General features: G+C 41.6%; 1 protein-coding gene and 1 long non-coding RNA gene across 3 annotated transcripts in view; one reads left to right on the top strand and one right to left on the bottom strand.

Moving 5' to 3' along the window:
* The window catches only part of rnpepl1 (arginyl aminopeptidase like 1), a 60,348-nt gene extending 49,150 nt beyond the window's left edge, over positions 1-11,198 (bottom strand). For both annotated transcript variants that reach the window (XM_073041262.1, XM_073041263.1), the window contains exon 1: positions 10,510-11,198. In XM_073041262.1, coding sequence (XP_072897363.1) covers positions 10,510-10,971 — 462 coding nt within the window. In that variant the 5' untranslated portion in view covers positions 10,972-11,198. The remainder of the gene's footprint in view (positions 1-10,509) is intronic.
* Positions 10,411-15,267, top strand: LOC140725607 (uncharacterized). The gene is made up of 3 exons (XR_012098394.1): positions 10,411-10,488; positions 12,700-12,837; positions 14,356-15,267. It is a non-coding gene; the product is annotated as an uncharacterized lncRNA (long non-coding RNA).
* Positions 15,268-16,727: the final 1,460 nt, after the last annotated feature.

Below are 16,727 nucleotides of genomic sequence, written 5' to 3'. Positions count from 1 at the left end.
TTTTAGAAGTCATAAAATGGAGATCACCTCTGTGCAATCCAAGTGTTACAACTGATTGTAGTAAAATACACTGTATCTGGAAGGTCCAACTGCTGGTGATTCAGTATCCTGGCAAAAACTACACCATGAAAATAAAAGAACACTCCAAGCAATTCCAGGAAAAGGTAATTGAAAATTTCCAAGTCTCTGAATATCACTTGGAGTACAGTTAAGTCAATCATCAAGAAATGGAAAGAATATGGCACAGCTGTAAATCTGCCTAGAGCAGGCTGTCCTCAAAAACGGAGTGATCATGCACGAAGTGGACAAGTGAGGGAGGCTACCAAGAGACCTATGACAGCTCTGCAGGAGTTACAAGCTTCAGTAGCTGAGATGGGAGAGACTGTTCATACAACTGTTATAGGTGCTATAACAATCACAGCTTTATGGGAGAATGGCAAAGAGAAAGCCACTGTTGAAAATAACTGACACAAAATTGCAACTGAAGCTTGCCAAAAGGCATGTGGGAGACTGAAGGCAGCTGGAAGAAGGTTCTATGGTCTGATAAAATCAAAACTGAGCTTTTTGGCCATTAGACTAAATGCTATGTTTAGCATAAGCCAAACACCGCACACCATCCCTACCATGAAGCATGGTGGTGGCTGCATCAGGCTGTGGGGATGCTTCACTGCAGCAGGCCCTGGAAGGCTTGTGAAGGTAGAGGATAAAATGAATGCAGCAAAATACAGGGAAATCCTGATGCAGTCTGCAAGAGAATTGCAACATGGGAGAAAATGTGTTTTCCAGTAAGACAATGACTCCAAATATAAAGCCAAAGCTACACAGGAATGGCTTAGAAACAACAAAGTTAATGTCCTGGAGTAGCCAAGTCAGAGTCCAGACCTCAATCCAAATGAAATTTGTGGCTGTTCACTCATGATCCCCATATCATCTGACAGAGCTTAAGCAGTTTTGTAAAGAAGAATGGGGAAAAATTCGTGTCCAGATGTGCAAATCTGATGAGACCTATCCACCCAGACTCAAATGCTGCCAAAGGTGCATCTACTAAATACTGACTTGAAGGGGGTGAATACTTATGAAATCAACTATTTTGTACTTATTTTTAGTTAATTTAGATCACTTCATAGAGATCTGTTTTCACTTTGACACAAAAGAGTCTTTTTTCTGTTAATCAGTGTCAAAAAAAAGCCAAATTAAATCCACTGTGATTCAATGTTGTAAAACAATAAAGCATGAAAATCTTCTGGGGAGGGGGGGGGGTGAATACTTTTTATAGGCACTGTGGGTCCCAAATCACCAGGTTCATGAACTGTTATTATCCTACTACGATCAGGCTTCTGAATCAGCATGATTAACCTCATTCACCACAATGCTGAAATGATTCTGCAAACTACAGACTCACTTTCAAGAACTGTTTACAACTCATGTTCATATTATTTTTATTTGCACAGCTTGTCTTCTTTTGCATATTGGTGTTTGTCAGTCCTGGTCTGTCTATACATGGTTCTTTGTAACATTCTATTATATTTCTTTTTCCAGTAAATGCCTGCAAGAAAATTAATTTCATAGTAGTATATGGTATCGGGCTCCTGGACTGGTTGCAGTGTGGATCTGGCTCCATGGCTGTGGCCTGCAGCTGGGGGGGGCACCTGGATTAGTTGTAGCCCTGAACTGGTTCCATCACTGTGGATTCAATTTCTGTGTCTTTTTGCTTACGTTTCTATTGTTTTTGTATGATTTGGTTTTTTTTGGGTGTTTGGTAGTCTTTATTGTGTGGGTTTTATTTTCATGGATCCTATTGTGTTTCTTTGTTTTGTGGCTGTCTGTAAGGATATGAACCTCAAGGCTGAATATGGTATACATACTTTGATAATGAATTTTACTTTGAACTTTGAAATATTTGCTTTATAGCCAGCCCAACCAGAAATGATTTGTCAAAAGGAAGGGAGAGGCACATAAAACACAAATAGGACAACCTATCACTGGTATCTGTTTCACTATTGAGTTAGATCATGATAACATGCACCTCTTCTTCATTTAGCCAACTGATTGTGTATCAAATAGCAGATCTGTGAGATTGGCATGGTTTCTTCACTCCATCTTAATTAAAACACCAGGATCACAATCTGAACCCAATATGTAATCAAACATCTTATAGCTATAACAACATTGGGAAAATGAACACTTTCAGTCCCCATCACAAATTTCCCAAGGTATTGACTCTATCCCTCTCCCAGACTACCTGAAAATCAACTGGATTATTTGCAACCTTCATATCATATATGGCGCAGAACTGAGATTTTGTCCACATTTCTAAGCTAACTACTCTTGATTATTCTGATTAATTCCAGGCCAGTCTACTTTCAATATACAAGAGGTCACAGCATTCAATTCACCTACCGCTATATTGGTTCCCATTTAGTTAATTTCCTTCTTGTTTTCAAATCCTCCCATGCTCTTGGCCCTTCTTACCTCAGTAATCCCTTCAAGCCTTCCAAGACAACTGTGTCTTTGATTCTGGCTCAGCCCACTACTGGCAGCCTTTAGCACAGGAATTTCTTCCCTGGACCTCACTGCTTCTTCATTCCACTTTCCTCTTAAGATTTCCATTAAAAGCTACATCTTTGCCCCAACACCTCCTACTGAGCTTAGTAGTTGAAAATCACCTTGAAACACCCCAGGATATTTTGTCAAGGTAAAGGCACGTTCTAACTTCCATTTATATAATAAGTGAATAAGTGTAATGGCAGAAGAGACTGTTCTGTTGATTTTGTCCTCATTGGGTTCAATTCCCAACTTTTTCCTCTGTAACCTTCTGCCAATCTAATTTCCATTCCAAAGCTCTGACTGACAGGTTTTCCACCATCCTCACAGGCAGAGAGTTCCACAATCATTCTGAGCAGAAAAATTATTACCCCCTCTATCAGCAGCCAACCAGAAAAGACCATCTTTATTCCCACTCTTTGCCTCCCATAGAAAACGATTGCTGACATATATACAGAACATTTACAAAGACAGGTGTGAAAAAAGGGCCCAAAGGATCACTGAGGACCCAAGTCACCCCAACTACAATCTATCCCAGCTGCTACCATCTGGGAAACAGTACCGCAGTATAAAAGACAGGACCAACAGGTTCTAGGACAGCTTCTTCCACCAGGCCATCGGACTGATAAATTCATGCTGATTTGAGTGTATTTCTATGTTACATTGACTGTTCTATTTATTATAAATTATTATGATTGCACATTGCACATTTAGACGGAGTTATAATGTAAAGATTTTTACTCATGTATATGAAAGATGTAAGAAATAAAGTCAACTCAATTCAATTTTTACCCCTGTAGTTTCTCAACTCAACACACAAGGATTCTACATCTTCCAATCCTACGTGACCTCTTTCTACGGATTTGATTTCATTTCCGAATCGAGTTTTTTTTTACCAACAGAGCCACCCCACCCTCTCTGCCTGTCCTTTCAATACAATGTGCATCCTTGGATGTTAACCTCCCAACTATGATCTTTTTTCAGCCATGACTCAATGGTGCCCACCAATTCGTACCTGCCAATTTCTAACTGCATCTACTTTATTCTGTATACTGTACATATACTTCTTCACCAGTACAAACATTGACAATCAAAATGAAAATTTATATCAAAAGGGCTGGAATATAACTGAGAAACTTGCTTTTCATTTGGGTTGAGTTGTCAGGTCCCATGTGAACTTCAACATTTTCTTCTGAGCACTAAACCTTGTACGAAGTGGGTACAATGCAGATTCCATTAGTAAAAGGCAGGGAGGTTTGCTAAGGCTATTGGTGAGAGTTTAAATAAGAATTGCTGGGAGGTGGGAACTGAAATGATGAGATGGAGGAAGGGGCTGTTGGCTCAGAAATAGAGAAAGCTTGGAGACAGTGTGAGAGGGAGGATAGGCAGGTGATAGAGAAGGGATGCGCTCAGACTGGTGGTTTGAGATGTGTCTATTTTAATTCAAGCATCATGAACAAAGCAGGTGAGCTTAAGAGTGTGGATCAGTACTTGGAGCTCTGATGTTGTGGCCATTACAGGGACTTGGATGGCTCAGGGGCAGGAATGGTTACTTAGAGTGCCAGGCTATAGATGTTTCAGAAAGGACAGGGAAGGAGGCAAAAGAGGTGGGAGAGTAGCACTGCTAATCAGAGATAGTGTCACGGCTGCAGAAAAGGAGGAAGTCATGGAGGGATTCTTTATTGAGTCTCTGTGGGTGGAAGTTAGGAACAGGAAGGGGTCAATAACTCTACTGGGTGTTTTTTTTTATAGACCACCCAATAGTTACAGGGACATCGAGGAGCAGATAGGGAAACAGATTCTGGAAAGCTATAATAATAGGGTTGTTGTGGTGGGAGATTTTAATTTCCCCAATATTGACTGGCATCTCCCCAGAGCAAGGAGTTTAGATGGGGTGGAGTTCGTTACATGTGTTCAGGAAGGTTTCCTAACATAATATATAGATAAGCCTACAAGAAGAGAGGCTATACTTGATCTGGTATTGGGAAATGAACCTGGTCAGGTGTCAGGTCTCTCAGTGGGAGAGCATTTTGGAGATAGTGATCACAATTCTATCTCCATTACTATAACATTGGAGAGGGATAGGAATAGACAAGTAAAGAAACCATTTAATTGGAGTAAGGGGAAATATGAAGCTATCAGGCAGGATCTCGGAAGCATAAATTGGGAACAGATGTCAGGGAAATGTACAGTTGAAATGTGGCAAATGTTCAGGGGGTATTTGCGTGGTGTTCTGCGTAGGTACGTTCCAATGAGACGGAAAGGTTGGTAGGGTACATGAGCCATGGAGTACAAAGACTGTTGTAAATCTAGTCAAGAAGAAAAGAAAAGCTTACAAAAGTCTTAAAAAACTAGGGAGTGATAGAGATCTAGAAGATTATAATGAGCAGGAAAGAGCTTAAAAATGAAATTAGGAGAGCTAGAAGGGGCCATGAAAAGACTTTGGCGAGCAAGATTAAGGAAAACCCCAGGGCATTCTACAAGTATGTGAAGAGCTAGAGGATGAGACGGGAGAGAATAGGACCAATCAACAGCGACAGTGGAAAGGTGTGTATGAAACCGGAGGAGATAGCAGAGATACTGAATGAATACTTTGCTTCAGTATTCACTACGGAAAAGGATCTTGGCAATTATAGGGATGACTTACAGCAGATTGAAAAGCTTCAGCATATAGACATTAAGAAAGAGGATTTGCCGGAACTTTTGGAAAACATCAAGTTGGATAAATCATCAGGACCGGATGAGATGTACCGCAGGCTGCTGTGGGAGGCGAGGGAGGAGATTGCTGAGCCTCTAGCAATGATCTGTGCATCATCAATGGGGACAGGAGAGGTTCTGGAGGATTGGAGGGTTGTAGATGTTGTTCCTTTATTCATGAAAAGGAGTAAAGATAGCCCAGGAAATTATAGACCAGTATGTCTTACTTCAGTGGTTGGTAAGTTGATGGAAAAGATCCTGAGAGGCAGGATTTATGAATATTTGGAGATGCTTAAGATTATTAGGAATAGTCAACATGGCTTTGTCAAAGGCAGATCGTGCCTTATGAGCCTGATTGAATTTTTTGACAATGTGAATAAACACATTGATGAAGGTAGAGCAGTAGATGTAGTGTATATGGATTTCAGCAAGGCATTTGATAATGTACCCAATGCAAGGCTTATTGAGAAAGTAAGGAGGCATGGGATCCAAGGGGACCTTGCTTTGTGGATCCAGAATTGGCTTGCTCACAGAAGGCAAAGAGTGGTTGTTGATGGGTCATATTCTGCATGGAGGTTGGTGACCAATGGTGTGCCTCAGGGATCTGTTCTGGGACCCCTTCTCTTTGTGATTTTTATAAATGACCTTGATGTGGAAGTGGAGGAATAGTTTAGTAAATTTGCTGATGACACAAAGGTTGGGGATGTTGTGGATAGTGTGGAGGGCTGTCAGAGGTTAAAGCGGGACACCAAAAGGATGCAAAACTGGGCTGTGAAGTGGCAGATAGAGTTCAATCCAGATAAGGGTGAGGTGTTTCAAATTGGTAGGTCAAAAATTTTGGCAGAATATAGTATTAATGGTAAGACTCTTGGCAGTGTGGAGGATCAGAGGGATCTTGGGGTCCATGTCCATAAGACTCTCAAAGCTGCTGCATAGGTTGACTGTGTGGTCAAGAAGGCATACAGTGCATTGGCCTTCATCAATCGTGGGACTGAGTTCAAGAGCGAGAGATAAGGCCCCACTTGGAATACTGTGCTCAGTTCTGGTCACCTCACTACAGGAAGGATGTGGAAACTATAGAAAGGGTGCAGAGGAGATTTACAAGGATGTTGCTTGGATAGGGGAGCATGCCTTATGAGAACATGCTGAGTGAACTTGGCCTTTTCTCCTTGGAGTGGGAGAGGATGAGAGGGGACCTGATAGAACTGTATAAGATGATGAGAGGCACTGGTCGTGTGGACAGTCAGAGGCTTTTTCCCAGGGCTGAAATGCTAGCATGTGAGGACACAGTTTTAAGGTGCTTGGAAGTAGGTACAGAGGAGATGTTCGGGGTAAGTTTTAGACAATAGACAGTAGGTGCAGGAGTAGGCCCTTCGGCCCTTCTAGCCAGCACCGCCATTCACTGTGATCATGGCTGATCATACACAATCAGTTCCCCGTTCCTGTCCTCTCCCCATATCCCTTGACCCCGCTATCTATAAGAGCTCTATCTAACTCTCTCTTGAATGCATCCAGAGACTTGGCCTCCACTGCCTTCTGGGGCAGAGAATTCCACATATCCACCACTCTCTGGGTGAAAAGGTTTTTCCGCATCTCTGTTCTAAATGGCCTACCCCTTATTCTTAAACTGTGGCCTCTAGTTCTGGACTCACCCATCAGCGGGAACATGCTTCCTGCCTCCAGTGTGTCCAATCCCTTAATAATCTTTACGCAGAGAGTGGTGAGTGTGTGGAATGGGCTGCCGATGAGGGTGGTGGAGGCAGATACAATAGGGTCTTTTAAGAGACTCCTGGAGCTTAGGAAAATAGAGGGCTATGAGTAACCTAAGGTAATTTCTAAGTACGTACAAGTTCCAGACAGCATTGTGGGCTGAAGGGCCTGTATTGTGCTGTAGGTTTTCGATGTTTGGGATGTATGGGAGCTATGAAGAGCAGTTCAGTGGGTGTTAGTTTAGAGGGATTTAAATAATGGATTTAAGTGGGATTTAAATAGACTCCATCCTGTTCAGGAGGAAAAGAATCAAACGGCATGTGACAGTCTATGAACACATTGGGTCTATCAAAACGTTTAAGTCACATTTTAATTTTAATATCAAACCAGCATCCTGGAACAGTGAGTGAGCTGGGAGAAAAGTCCACTGGATATTCTTTCTGATACAGGTCAGGATAAAAACATGCAGTATGATAAATTGCCCAATAGCACTTAAGGCACAAAGTTAGTAGAGGCTTCATGCTTACCCTAGTAAAGAGTGAAGAATGTGACCCTTAGTTTAGAAATATAATAAATATTTCCTATTTAAGTCAAAAGTTCAGACTGATCTCCAGTTTAAACAACAAAATAAAATTCAAGAACAAAATGTAGCATTAGGATCTCAAGAACCAAAGACACTTTAGCAGTATGCTGTATAGCCCCTTCCACTTGTTTCACTATTCATAAGACTGTACGATATAGGAGCAGAATTAGGCCATTTGGCCCATCAAGTCTGCCCCACCATTTTATCATGGCTGATCCATTTCCCCCCTCAGCCCCAATCTCCTGCCTTCATGTCTTAACAAATCAAGAATCTATCAGCCTCTGCCTTAAATATGCATAAAGACTTGGCCTCCACAGTTGCCGGTGGAAGTAAATTCCACAGATTCACCACTCTCTGGCAAAAAAAATTCCTCAACTCTGTTCTAAAAGGACACCCCTGTATTCTGAAGCTGTGTCGTCTAGTCTTAGACTCTCCATAGCCACTCTATCAAGTCTAATAAGATTGTGGTTGATCTTTTATCTCAGTCACTTTCCTATATTTCTCTTGTGATTCTCTTGCTATCTAAATATCTTTTTTTTAATGATCTGTTAGGAGGGGGTGAGCATGTGGCTCTGCAACAGTATAGAGCTGCTACGCTCACTGTGCATTTTATAAAATGCTCATTCGTTGTACTTTGGTTTAAAATGCTCGCTGAATATGCAAATTCATCTTCACCACAGGAAAAAGTTGTCCAAAAACTCTCAAGCTACCCATATTCAGACCTTTTAAGTGCGGACAACTTAATAAATTTGCTAAATCATTAAATGGAATAGGTTTTAAACACTGGCATAAATCATAAAAGGAACTGTTAACGCAAAAATTATTTGCATCACTGGTTATGAGTTGGCCAGATTTTGAGCATCATATTATGAAATATGACAAGATCTTGCCACAGAACAAATGGGAATTACTGCAATATTATCAAGCTTGTAGGACAAAATGACCAGGGTTCATTCCACTAGAATAGAGAAAATTAAAATGAGATCCAAATTTCAAAGTAAATTAATTATCAAACTGCATATATGTCACAATATACAACCCTGAAATTCATTATCTTGCAGGCATTCACGGTATATACAAGCACAAGAGGGTCAATGAAAGACTGCTGACGACCCTACAGGATGACAAAGAACCAGTGTGCAAAAGACACCAAACTGTGCAAATACAAAATGAAGAAAAAGAAATAATAAATAAATAAACAAACAAACAAACAAACAAGCTATAAATATCGAGAACATGGAGAGTCCTTGAAAGTGAGCCCATAGGTTGTGGGCTCAGTAAAGAAGCTGAGTAAAGAAAGACCACAGCCTCAGTCCAGAGGATAAAGGAGAGACGATAAATTTTAACATGCACAGGCCATGCTATCCCTGAGCCAAAAGTTGAAGTGGAAATTACAGTAACTTTTAAAATAGATGTGGGTCAGTTGAGAGTAGATGTGGGAAAAATAAAGGAGAAAGTGGATACTCTTTTGAAAAACCACCAGAAATGTGACAGGCAATGGATCAAGTGCTGGGTGATGGACTAATTCAGAATAGTGAGTGCCCAGCGGGTAGCTTGCAGATGAATTGATACACGAGGCCTGCTTGCATGCTGCATGACTCTATGATTCTGGCCCAAGTAACCTCCTTCTGTTGTTGATGTAGCAAATGGTGCTACAGAAATGTTGACTCATCCTTTTCAGTGTTCTGACATATCTTGGAAAAATACACCCAGTTACAAAATAAATTGCTATTACAAACAAATGTTAATGTGGCTGGTAAAATGACAGAATTGTACAGTTGGACGAGAAGCTAGACTGGACTGCCAACACAGATGCCTTGTGCAGGAAGGCACAGAGTCGACTGTACTTCCTTAGAAGGTTGGCGTCATTCAATGTCTGCAGTGAGATGCTGAAGATGTTCTATAGGTCAGTTGTTGAGAGCGCCCTCTTCTTTGTGGTGGCGTGTTGGGGAGGAAGCATTAAGAAGAAGGACGCCTCACGTCTTAATAAGCTGATAAGGAAGGCGGGCTCTGTCGTGGGCAAAGTACTGGAGAGTTTAACATCGGTAGCTGAGCGAAGGGCGCTGAGTAGGCTACGGTCAATTATGGAAAACCCCGAACATCCTCTACATAGCACCATCCAGAGACAGAGAAGCAGTTTCAGCGACAGGTTACTGTCGATGCAATGCTCCTCAGACAGGATGAAGAGGTCAATACTCCCCAATGCCATTAGGCTTTACAATTCAACTGCCAGGACTTAAGAACTTTTTAAAGCTATTATTAATGCTTTTTGAGCTAGTGATTTAGATGCATATCATATTATTACTGAGTTAAGTATTGTATTGTATGTAATGAGTTTTTGCTACAACAAGTGTACGGGACATTGGAAAAAATGCTGAATTTCCCCATGGGGATGAATAAAGTATCTATCTATCTATCTATCTATCTATTCCCCAATTAAGTATTCCATTACAAGGCAAAATATGGATTTTAGTCAACAAAGTTCAAACACTATGGTTATGACTAGAAAGATTTGTTTGTTTTCAAATAGCAATTCATGTGGTAAAGTTTGCTACAGCAATGCATACAATACTGAACTCTGGGTTTCTCAAACTGCCAAACTATTGAACTTGGTAATGTGATAGCAGTGTACTGCAGAACATATTCTGGCATCTGATGTAACAGAGCGGTGGCACCAAGTTCTCCGTATTATCAAAAGTATGACTAGTGCGGGCCACAAAATTAGCCCTAATACGCATTAAAATTTGTTTAAAATTTTATTGTACTTTTTGATGCAGTTTAGCAACTTGCCCGGTAAAAACTGCAAGTCACGTTGGTTAGATAACCAGCCTCCCCCCACCCCTTAGGAGCCAGCTCGACAGGCTATGGATAGGTTTGTTTTCCGGATGAATGGGTAGTTGGACAAACTGGTTTAAAAGTGCACCTGAGGAAGGTGAACTGGAGTTTGTGTTTGGGTGAGTTTTGGACTCACTTACCGCTGGCCCGTCTGCTGTAGTGTACTTGATGATGATCTGGAAGTTGCTGTGAGGTTTGATAGCAGCCGGCAACGTTATCACCAGCGACGAGCCGTAGTCGGTGAAGGGTTCGAGTCTGTGGCTGAGCGGCCAGCTGTTCTGAGCCGAGTTACACGAGCACTTGGCGCTGACCGAGCGGATGAGCAGCGACTGGTGCGAGTCGAGGACCAGGCTCCGGGTGGCGGGCTCCAGACTCACCAGGTCCAGCACCTCGACCGCGTCGATCTGCCGCCGTCCAAAGTTAATCTCCAGCTCCAGGTGCAAGTGCCGGATCTCAAAATGCTGGAAGTTGGAAGCGGATGCGATATCGACGGGGCAGTGGGGTCCCCGGGGCTGGGGCCAGCTTCTCTCCTCGCCCTTGCCCGAGCCGGTCATAACTTTGCGGCAACAACAAAAAGTTGGCCGCTCGAAGGCAGCAGCCATGGTCCAGGAGAGAACAACAAGGGAAGATACTGGGGGAGGGGAAGGTGGGGAGAACCACCCCCAGCGCCAGAAACAGGCCGGAACCCTGCAAAAATGGCGTCGGGACCTTCCCTACGTGAAATCCATGAGCTCCTGGAGTCCCGGAGACAAAAACCGGCGACGAAGACAGCAGATCCCACAGGCACAAGACGGAGCCCCGGCCCCGGTAAAACAGGAAGTAAAGGAGAGGCTGCAGCCGACAGGGCAACCGCCAGAGGGCATCGGGCGGGGAGCCGGCCAATAGGCATAGGGCACAGCTCAGGTGGCAAAGAGGGGCGAAGGGGGAAATGGGGGCAAAGCCAGGAATCAGGGGAGGTGGTCTGTGCATGGCAAACAATGGGGCAGAACCAATGGCCAGAGAGAGACGAGGCCAATGAGCAGGAGACAAGGAGGTCAATGGAGCAAGTTCAGCGACCAGGGCAATGCCACATCCAGAAACCAGAAGCATAGAAAGCCAAGGGGGTGCTATAGGATAGGGTCAATGACCAGGAGCACAAAGACACTTGGATGCCAGTGACCAGGAACAGAGTGAAGCAAGGAAGGCAATAGGATATTGTCAATAACCAGGAATAAAGAGACCAGGCAAGCAGTGGGGCAAAGACCAGTTGACAGAACTAGGCCTGGCCAATGTTGCAGCAGAGGGAGGGACAACACTCGGGTGAGACTTGTGTGGTGCCAAAGGAAAGTTGGCAGCAATGCTACAAGGATCGTGACAGGTGATCAGCAACAGGAAGGCATTGGGGCAAGGCTAATCATAAGATGGTAGAGGGAAGAGTGGCTAGTGACAAGTGTCAGATGGGAAACAACAATGAAAAAATGGCAGACAAGAGTTGCAATGGGTCACAACCAGTACCAAGGTCAGTAATAAAGAGAGGGCAATAGGAGAATAATATGCCATATCAAACAATAGCATCTTGCTGTATTTGGAACTCAGCCTGTCAAATCTGTCAGAGGTTAGATTTGATGGTTGTTGTGTCTAGTTTTTCTCTCATGGTAAGATAAGGCAGTAAATGAGCTGATGACTTGCTAAAGTCATTTCATGTTATTTCTTCTAAAGTAATAGATTAAATGCTCAAAATGGTAGCCTGTTTTTGGAAAGAAAATATACAGAGAAGGTAGTTTTAGAATCAATGAAGCGCTGGAAACTGTCTTTAAATGTGATTAAATCTCATCTGTTGTGGGAATTTATTGTCTGACTGATATTGAGTAGTTCAGCTCATTAAAGAACAGTGGCCAGAGAAAGGAAGTAGATGCAACATTATAGTCTTTGTATTGATTCAGTGGAGAAAATAATGTTTCATTTAAGACTGTATATAAAACAAACAGGTCAGTAACAAATCCTGATGAAAGGTCTCAAACCAAAATGTTGACTCTCTATTCCTCTCCATAACTGCTGCCTAAGCTATTGAGTCCTTCCAGCAATTTGTGTGAAATTCTGAAAGGCTGTTTCTTCTTAAAATATCATAACTAAGTCTAAGGCTGTTGTGACATACATACACTTATAACTTGCAGCAGTAATTAAGACCAAGAAATGTTAGTTGATTTTATTTTCATCAAATTTTTATTTTCTCCTGAAACTCTTCTCCTGATGAAGGGTTTCGGCCCAAAACGTCGTCACTACTTCCTCCCATAGATGCTGTTTGGCCTGCTGAGTTCTGCCAGCATTTTGTGTTTTGTATTTATTTCCAGCATCTGTAGATTCACTCGTGTTGCCGCTATGGAGAGAGTTAGGAGCACCAAGTTTCTGGATGATCTCACCTGATCCCTCAGTGCCACCTCTGTGGTCAAGAAAGCCCAGCAGCATCGCCACTGCCTGAGGAGATTGAGGTGAGTGGGCCTCCCCCCCACCCCATTTTAACCAATTTTTACAGGAACACCATCAAGAATGTCCTGACCAGCTACATCACCGTCTGGTACGGGAATTGCGAGGCATCTGACTGCAAGAACCTACAAGGGATTGTGAGGACTGTTGAGAGGATCATCGGAATCTCTTATTCACCCATTTATCAGGGCCCTTAGGATTATCAGTGATCCCTCAATCCATCCAGCAATCTCTTTGACCCCCTTCCATCAGGCACGAGGTACTGTACCATTAAGACGAGAACTATTAGGATGGCAAACAGCTTCTTCCCCCTAGGCTGTAAGACTACTGAACTTCCTGCCACCACCCTAGTCCTATCATGTATGAAGCGCCAGTAGCATTATGTAGCATTATACTATTTACTTTATAATTTATATCATATAATGCACCTTATTATTTGTTAATTTATCTGTGGTAATATTACTTTATGTGTTATGTGAGTGAGTTGTTTGTACTATGTTGTGCATCTTGGTCTGGAGAACCCTTGTTTCGTTTGGTCATATACATGTGTACAGTTGAATGACAATAAACTCGAACGTTCTGAATTTAACCATTCCTGCATCGTGGGAACCAGGCATCTATTTCACAGCTTTACTAACTTTCTTTCAAAGTCTTAGATGTAGATAGGGCCCACAATAGTGTAAATGTACACAAAAACACAAGAAAATAGGAATAGAAGTAGTCCAATTGGCGCTTCTAGCCTGTCTCACCATTTCCAGGACCTTAACTGGCCTCAAGTCCTGTTCTGTGACAGTTCCTCATAACCTTTAATTTCTTGATCTTTCAAATATTTATTTAACTCTGTTTTAAATACATCTAATGATCTGGCTGCCTTACTCTCAAGAGTAGAGAATTCCAGAGTTTCACTACTGTCTGAGAGAAGACATTTCTACACAGTTTTAAATGACCAGCCCCTTATTTTGGAGTATGTACTCTTGCTTGACTTCCTCACCAGTAAAAACATTTCATATATCTACCCTCACCCTTAATTCTTCAAAACTTCATGGATGACAAACAAACTGTCCAGGCCTCTCTTGATAGGACAATCCTCTTATCCCAGGAATTAGCCTTATGAATCTCTTCTGGATTACATCCTGTGCTACTATGTCCTTCTTGATTATGGAGATCAAAACTGTGCCCGGTAAGGTTCTTCGTTATCTGAAATGTGTTCCATTGGTTAGATAATCTGATTATTTCATATTTTACCTTAATAGTTGAAGCCTAAGGAAGTGAGATCATTTAAATTATCAAATTAAAAGCTTATGAAGTATAATTTGGCTAAATGAAAAACAGAATAACTGTACATACTGAAAATACAAAATATAAACAAAATTCTAGAAAAAGGCAGCAGGCCAGGCCAGAATAGGTAGTTCAAAAAATCCTATTTTTTTAAACAAAATGAAGCCAATTAAAAGACTAGAAACATTTCTGACAAAAGTATCAAACAAATCATTAAAACTAAAACTCTGCTTTCTTCTCTGCAGCCCTACAATTCCCATTTGCTGATCCTACGCTGGGTTTAACCTGAGACCAGACTCTGGATTATTTTCTTGAATAGGCTACAGGAATCTACAGTGCATGAACAATAAGGACAAATCTGTTTTGTTCCATTTAGCTTGTAAAAATTAAGCCAGGCTCTCAGAATTCAGTAAAATGTTATTCCCCTACAATTGGACAGGAATGTACATATAAATTGTATTAGAATTTACATTTTTGAGAAGAAATTAATACAAACAAAAATCTTGGTTTAAAATATCATTTTACAATGGTCACAATGATAATGCCAGTATTATTGCAAAAGTAATTGGACTACATTTCTGAATTTCTGAAACCAATTCAACTTCAACAACTGAATTAATGGATTTATCTAAATGGGCAAGAGCCATGATATATCCTATGCCTAATACTCATACAAATGCAGCTTCCGGCTGTTTACATGGTTGTAGCAGGAAGTTGAAACAGCAAACCAATCATTACAAAACATTAGAAAGCTAAAAGAAACAAGGAAGAGAAAGAGCACAGTAACAGTGTACATGTGTTTGTGTGTGGGCGTTGAACCATATTTAAAGGGTGTCGAAGATCCAAGACACTTCCAATGCATTAATGCTGCTCTGGTCTAAAAAATAGGAAGTTCAAGCCATCAGTGGATTACAACATTTTGTTAGCAAACGCTGTTAAATTAAAAATTCCGACACTTCGTGACTGCTGCATGTTCTATTTTCTCTTTATCCAAAGGCATCTTCAAGTTTGCATAAAAAAGCAGTTAATGAAGTAAGTGATACACTGTGGAGACAGGCCCTTCGGCCTAGTGTCATCGCTAACCAAGATACCCATCTATGTTTTTCCTATTTGTCCATGTATGGCCCATATCCCTCAATAAATTTAAATTAATTGTCTTGTATGTATTTATTAATGTATATAGAATTTTTCCTGGGTGAGATTGCCACTCAAATAATACCACAGACATTGAATCATTGAATATATCTTACCTGGTTGAAGTTTTGGAGGAATACCTGCGTGTTAATTGATATTCCTACATTATTGGTTTATTATTATTGCGATAGCAGGGATTCATAAATTCACATGGTAGTCACCAAGTGAAGGATGTAGCCCAGAATCAAATTGGCATCCATTAAGACACTGCATGCTGCATCAACTTCTTCATGGGATCCTAAAAGCAGGGGATGGTTCCACCCTAAAGCATGTCAGTACTTGACCAAAACAACATAGATGCCTATCTCAGTTTAGATTGTGGTAAATATAAGTGACATGCCTTGTTTAACCTACAATTGACAATGTCCAGATTGTACCAGCAAGATTCTGTTAAACCATGGTTTTTTTCCCTCTGCTGAATTGACCTTTCCAATTAGTCATCCATGAGTGAAGATCTATATACTGCCCTTATTACTTGACGGTTTTAACTTTCAGGCCAATTCTTTCAAGCTTCACTTTTAGACTTGACCTGTGACAGTACCAAAATAAAATGGTAAATTGGTTACTATTGTCACATTTATTGAGATACTGTGGAAAAGCTGAGACACAAAAGATTCTGCAGATGCTGGAAATGTTAAGCAACACACAAAATGCTGGAGAAAGTCAGGCAGCATCTATGGAGGGAAATAAACAGTCATTGTTTTCGGCTGAGATATTTTACATGCCATCAATACAGATCATTTCATTACAACAGTATGTTGAGTTCACAAGTGAAAACAGTATCAGACTGCAGAATAAAAGTTAGTTACAGGGAAAGTGCAATGGAGATAGACAATGGAGGTACAAGGCCAAAAATGAGGTAGATTGTGAGGTTAAGTGTACATTTTATCGTACTTGGGGGGCCATTCAATAGTATATAGTGGATACAAACTGTCCTTGAGCCTGGTGGTATGTGATTTCAGAGTATTGTATCTTCTTCCCAATTGGCCGGGTTGGGGGTGGGGGGAGGGAGAAGAGAGAAGGTCCAGGATGGGAGGCATCTTTAATTATGCTGGCTGCTTTAGCGAGGCAGTGATAAGTGTAGACAGAGTTCACGGACAGGAGGCTTGTTTCTGTGATGTGCTGAGCAGCATCCACAACTACCTGCAGTTGCAGTCAGCAATACCAAAATCAGAAATATTGCAATGTAAGATTACATTTAACAAATACATCACACATAAAATGCTGGAGGAACTCAGCAGGTCAAGCAGCACCTATGGAAAAAGAGTAAACAGTCAAGGTTTTGGGCTGAGACCCTTCTTCAGGACTGAGGAGGAAGGGGTAAGATGCCAGAATAAAAAGGTGGTGGTGGTGGTGGGGGTGAAGAGGCTAATTGGAAGGTGATAGGTGAAGCCAGAAGGGTGGGAAAGGTTAAGGGCTGGAG

Source organism: Hemitrygon akajei, chromosome 3, assembly GCF_048418815.1.
Source record: "Hemitrygon akajei chromosome 3, sHemAka1.3, whole genome shotgun sequence".
Classification (NCBI taxonomy): Eukaryota; Metazoa; Chordata; class Chondrichthyes; order Myliobatiformes; family Dasyatidae; genus Hemitrygon; species Hemitrygon akajei.
This window is presented reverse-complemented; position numbering and strand designations above follow the sequence as displayed.